Genomic DNA, 6,000 nt, shown 5'->3' on the forward strand with positions numbered 1-6,000 from the left:
CATGTATTTATTCCCCCTTACATTTATACCAAATTTAATTAAGCATGGAATTTTAATGCAATAAATTAATCAGTGTAAAACTAAAAAGTAAATTTTTGAAAAACAATTTTTTCAAAAAATGATTAGCATAGTGAAATAAAGCTATTTATATTGTAAAACTTTTGTATAAAATATTTTTTAATATTTTATTTAGTTTACGAACTATATCGAGAAAACACAAAAACGTCTACCTTTAAAAGGTGGACGTTTCTTCTTTTTAAACTGTTTTTGGGCACCAATTAAAAATTCCTATATTTATTTATTCATTCCCTCTAAATCTATGCAAAGTTTCATTAAAATCAGAATTTTCGATCACACAAAATTTCTTGTAACATTAAAAATTGTATAAATGAACAACTAACTCGGTTATTAACTGCATTCAGATTAAGTTTCAAAATTAAATAATAGTTAATTTTGAAAAACATTTCTCATTAAATTAAAATGTTATAATTTTTAAAAAATAAATTACTTTAAATAACAAAAACAATTACAATATAGATTGTCAAACAAATTTAATATTTTATTTGCAAATTATATAAAATAATAAAAAATGTTTTTTATAAAATTATTATTTCTTTTATAATTTCTCTTTTACATAAATAAAATTATAAATTTGGAGGCAAAAGTAAATGTGTTTTTAAAGTAATTAAAGTTACAAATCATATTATTTAAAATTAACTAAGTTGAAAAAAAAGTTGTTAACTTTTTAACTTTATTATTTAACTATTAACTTTTTATCACCTAATTTCAAAATTAATACAGTTTATAATAAATATATATGTAATTAGGACAAACTGATAATACATGCGCGCGCGTACACGTAGGCACGCTGCACGCACAGAGACAGAGACAGAGACAGAGACAAAGACAGAGACAGAGACAGAGACAGAGACAGAGACAGAGACAGAGACAGAGACAGAGACAGAGACAGAGACAGAGACAGAGACAGAGACAGAGACAGAGACAGAGAGAGAGAGAGAGAGAGAGAGAGAGAGAGAGAGAGAAAGAGAGAGAGAGAGAGAGAGAGAAGGAACCCAACCATCTTTATTTTCAGAATATCTATAGAAAAATATATTCTCATTATTTAATAACAATTTTACAAGAGTAAAAAATGTAAAAAAAAAGAAAAAAAGGAAAAATGTGGAAAATAACTATCTTTAATTAAAGGTTAGAATTGTTTAATTATTACTATTGTGAATTATATCACTAAATTACCATTATAATAAAATATAACACTTTGATAACACTTAAAATTACATATTCTTTAAAGAAAATTCAACTGTAATTCCAAATGGCCCATATAGGCTAACAAACTAAATTTTTTGTAGGACATTTTACTAGAAGTGAAAATGCTACCCATAAAATTTTGACCTATGCAAATTGGATAAAACCTGAAATTTAGAGATTTTAAGATACTTTTTTTGCGATTTGGTCACATTTTGTTTCACCTAAAATTGCAACATGATTACTTGGATATCCTTCATCAAATTGCGACTAAAATTGAGTTGAGTTAAATTAAGTAACATTCAAATGCAGTCCTCCTGCAAGGCTGCAATTTTTGTAATCTTGGCATGAGCACGTGCGCACGCGCGGGCGTTTGTGTGTGTGTGTGCGTGCGTGCGTGCGTGCGTGCGTGCGTGCGTGCGTGCGTGCGTGCGTGCGTGCGTGCGTGCGTGCGTGCGTGCGTGCGTGCGTGCGTGCGTGCGTGCGTGCGTGCGTGCGTGCGTGCGTGCGTGCGTGCGTGCGTGCGTGCGTGCGTGCGTGCGTGCGTGCGTGCGTGCGTGCGTGTGTGTGTGTGTGTGTGTGTGTGGGCAAAAAATGTATCTAAGATAGAAAACAAAACCCTTACTTAGCTTCTATTCATGTTGCTTGTTGGAAGCCATATTTTATATTTAATATTTCCACAACTAGTAAAGTATACTACAAAAAATTCAGCTTGCTAATTTATATGGGCCCTTCAAAACTATATCCAAAGATTCAATTGTATAAGCTAGATTAATCATTTATCAATGTTTCATATATAAAAAAAAAATTTTTTTTTATAAAAATCAAATAAATAAAAAGTTTTTAGGAAGTAAAACAAACTTCTAATTTTCAAGCCACTTATTGTATAAATATGATTTTTCTCTGGATATAATAGAACATTAATTACAAAAACAAAGTTATTGCTTTTTATTAATATTTTATGGGTCAATTAAAAAAAAAACAAGAAAAAATGTTTAGAATTATTTACATCTTTTTGGAACTGCATATTTATTACTTATAATTTATAATACAGTTTTAAAAAACAAACTTGGCTAGATTTTACCAAAAACTATTCAATTATATTTTTGTTTATATGTGAAACAATGATTATTAAAAGAATATATTTTTAATTAGATACTAATGGTTGAAATAGTTTTTTCTACGTACATATATATACTTTTGATAGCTAACCATTTGCTGCCAAATTGCTAACAATTTCTTGCAGAGTATGGTTGTCAAATCCAGGGTCTACTATGTCCTCTAGTACGCTCCAATTACAACCAAAACTTAATATCATATTCCAACACAAAATTGACTGCAATACTACAGCATTTTACATTAACGGTAAACATCAGATTGAAGCAAAAAATTGACAGCAAATTTGTCAATTGCAGACCAATAACAGATTTGCACCAAATATTCAGCAGATCTGTGTGAAGAATTCATAACAAATTGATGACAAACCCAAAGCAGATTTGTTTGCAGAAACGACGACAAATTGACAACAAACACAAGGTAGTTTTGCCCGCAGAAAGACAGATTAGTAATAAATGATATTAATTCACAGTGTCTTTCTTTTCAATGTGGATAGAAAAGGAAACATCACTTTTATTAATTTCATTTTAATCTCTTTTATAGACTGTCATATTTCAGTATAGTATTACGTCAATGGCGAAATTTTATTTTCTACCGTGCTTTATTGGCGAGCCTCTTTTATTCATAAGCAAGTGCATTTTGTTCACAAAAAAATCCACATAGCGCCACATAGCGATAAGTAATAAAAAAAAAATTATCTTAAGAATTAATATACTCACACAAACCTATTTATTATTGATGTAAGTAAACATTTAATGACAGCATTTTATGCTCATATCAAAGCATATAGCGTTCAAGAATAAAAATTGCAGTAAGGATTTATTTTTTTCTGTGTATGGTCAGATATTTTTGTCTGCATGTGTATAATATATGTATATATATATATTATTTCATTGTCACTATTTTATATATATTTAATGTCACTATTTTATATATTTTAATGTAAAATTATACAAACTTGTAGAACTATTAACATAATGTAATGGAAGAACTTTTTATGATTCTAACAATGTGGTTAGTCTAACAAAAAAATAAACACATTTGTCATTTTGTTTGCGTGTGGACCATAATAAATATTAGAGATTTTTGTTGGAAAATAATAAATAATAGAGATTTTTAAAAACTTTGATAAGATATATCTTTAAAAAACTTAAAAATAAAATTCCTAAATTATTATTTAAAATAAAACTCTAACACTAGATCTTATTTTATCGCAAATACATTAATTTTTTTTTAAATGTGTGTAAGTAGTTGCCAATGGAATTTATATTAATCATTTATGGAATTTGTATTTATGTTGCAAACAATACCAAGACTCCGGTAATCAGAAAATACTCTCTCATGCTTCTTTCTTAAAGATGTGACATTTATATATATGGACGCGCAAATTAAACGAAAAAGTGGAATAGATCATAAATTTTAATTTACGTTTGGTACCTTTACATGCTTTTTATTGCCAAGTACTAAATGTATTAATGTGCTGCATTTTTGGCGTCAATCTGTCGTCAATGTGTTTGATATACCTGCATGCTATTAATTGCCAATATGATGTGTTTGATAACCACTTCTATACTGTTGTATTTGTGCAAACAGTTTAATGACAATTTGCATTAAACAATCTTTAGTCAATGCTCTTGACAAATTTACTTGGTGTTCACCATTATTTTGTTAAGTAATCTGTTAACTGACACTAGTGAGTTTTTGCTAAAATTATGTGCATAGTATTTTTAATATCAAGGTTTGTTTCACATCTGCTGCATTTTGGTAAACAGAATCTGTTGCCAGCATTTGCTTCTTCAGGAATAGTTATCGAGATATATATGCATACATAAGTATCTTAATAATAACAAGTAATAATTAACATAAAACCTGAAAGCCTAAACTGGTAATATTTTTTGATACGCCTTCATAGTTGACAACTGGATTAGGATTATTTGAAGCTAGATCATACATCCGTATATGCTGATATCCAGCAGCAGCTACAACATACTTATCAGGTGTGATATCCAATGCATTGACTTGCTGCAAAACTTATTAAGGAAATTAAAAGAAATTGTAGAAAATTTTTTACTAACAATAAAATATATAAAAAATATTTCTACTATGGCAACAAAAAGATAAAACTTACTATCAATTTTACACTACATATAAAACTTTTCTTTAGGAGTAACACCACTGTAAAATTTTAGAAAATCAAAAAATTTTTTTGATTATAGTTTAAGCTCTTAAAAATATGCTATAAGTAATTAGGTTGAGTCAATTTTATTCGAGGCCGTAGAGCTCCACGCATTACAATCAGCTAATCTACCTGGTCTAAATGCATGTTTTCTCAAAACATTATTTTTGAGAACAGCAGGCAGTATAACTCAAACAATTTTTGTCTAATTGACTTAAAATTTTAACAATATCTTTGTAATAAGATTTTGCAAATAAATATGTAGTATTTTCGTACAAATTAAAAATTTCAAAAGTTATTAACAATTTTGTGCTAAATTTTCACAAAAATAGAAAAAAACTGTTCAAACAGCTGCTAAACTACAAAATCTACAAAAATCAATATTTTAAAAATCCCCTGTTTTAAAATCTCTTTTTCTAGCTTTTACACTACAATTAAAAAAAAATTTGTTCTTGTTCTGGGTCTAAAATTGCTGTACCCACACTGCCTGCCACAGAACATCTTCAAAAGCCATCTTCAAAAAAACAAAAGTTTACGTAGACTATAGGGACTTTACAGCAACTATAGGGCTGCCATTTTGTTCAATAAATTAAAGCAAATTTTTAATAAGTCATTTGTATATATATATATTGTATATATACAATAAAACCTTACAACTAGATTTTTTATATTTTTTGGTACACAAATAATAAAATTTCAAAATCATAGCTGTTGTTTGGCCTGTCACTGTGATGTTACCCCTTAATAAAACAAAACTAAGCAGGAAGATATAAAAAATACTATTTCTTAAACATTTAATAAAGGATACAGAATCCGCATGTTGACACGTACGTTGACAAACACCTGTATGAGGTTGCCATATTTTGATAGTATGATCATAACCACCAGTGACAAAAATTACTTGATCATTGTTAATTGCACAATCAACAGTCATTTTCAATTTATTTATATACTCTAATTTTGAAAATTAAATTGTTTAATTATAATGTTATTTTAAACAAACTTATTATAGTGAAATTACAATATCAATATACTCGCACTCGTAGCATACCGCGCGCACGCACACAGCATACACACACCAAACAAAATATTTCTATAAATATCCCTTCCTTTGTATTTTTAAATTTTTGGGTATTTCTGGATCTAGATACAGATTCAATTTTTTTTAAGTTTTATGTCCAAAATTTGGTTAAAGAAAAGATTGAGATAGAACGGCCAGCCATAGTTCAGCCACAGTATAAGCATTGACATATAGAATAGACATATAGCATGGTGTTAGAAGACAGGTGTAACAATTTCGAGGATGCGCAGTCGTCAATTTCCTTCAACCAATCAGAATTTTATCCAAGATGTCAAAAGCAATATGGCTTCTCCCATAAGGGGTGCGTTTGAAAATAGCTTTCGCTGGTGCTGGGTGTAACGTCCCAGCGTCCGGAAAATTTTGT

General features: G+C 28.9%; 1 protein-coding gene across 1 annotated transcript in view; it reads right to left on the reverse strand.

Moving 5' to 3' along the window:
- The window catches only part of LOC105836989 (target of rapamycin complex subunit lst8), a 70,448-nt gene extending 64,676 nt beyond the window's left edge, over nt 1-5,772 (reverse strand). The window contains exons 1-2 of the mRNA XM_036285315.1: nt 5,364-5,772; nt 4,249-4,401 (exon numbers count right to left, since the gene is read on the reverse strand). Coding sequence (XP_036141208.1) covers nt 4,249-4,401; nt 5,364-5,489 — 279 coding nt within the window. The 5' untranslated portion in view covers nt 5,490-5,772. The remainder of the gene's footprint in view (nt 1-4,248; nt 4,402-5,363) is intronic.
- Nucleotides 5,773-6,000: the final 228 nt, after the last annotated feature.

This window comes from Monomorium pharaonis, chromosome 4, assembly GCF_013373865.1.
Source record: "Monomorium pharaonis isolate MP-MQ-018 chromosome 4, ASM1337386v2, whole genome shotgun sequence".
Classification (NCBI taxonomy): domain Eukaryota; kingdom Metazoa; phylum Arthropoda; class Insecta; order Hymenoptera; family Formicidae; genus Monomorium; species Monomorium pharaonis.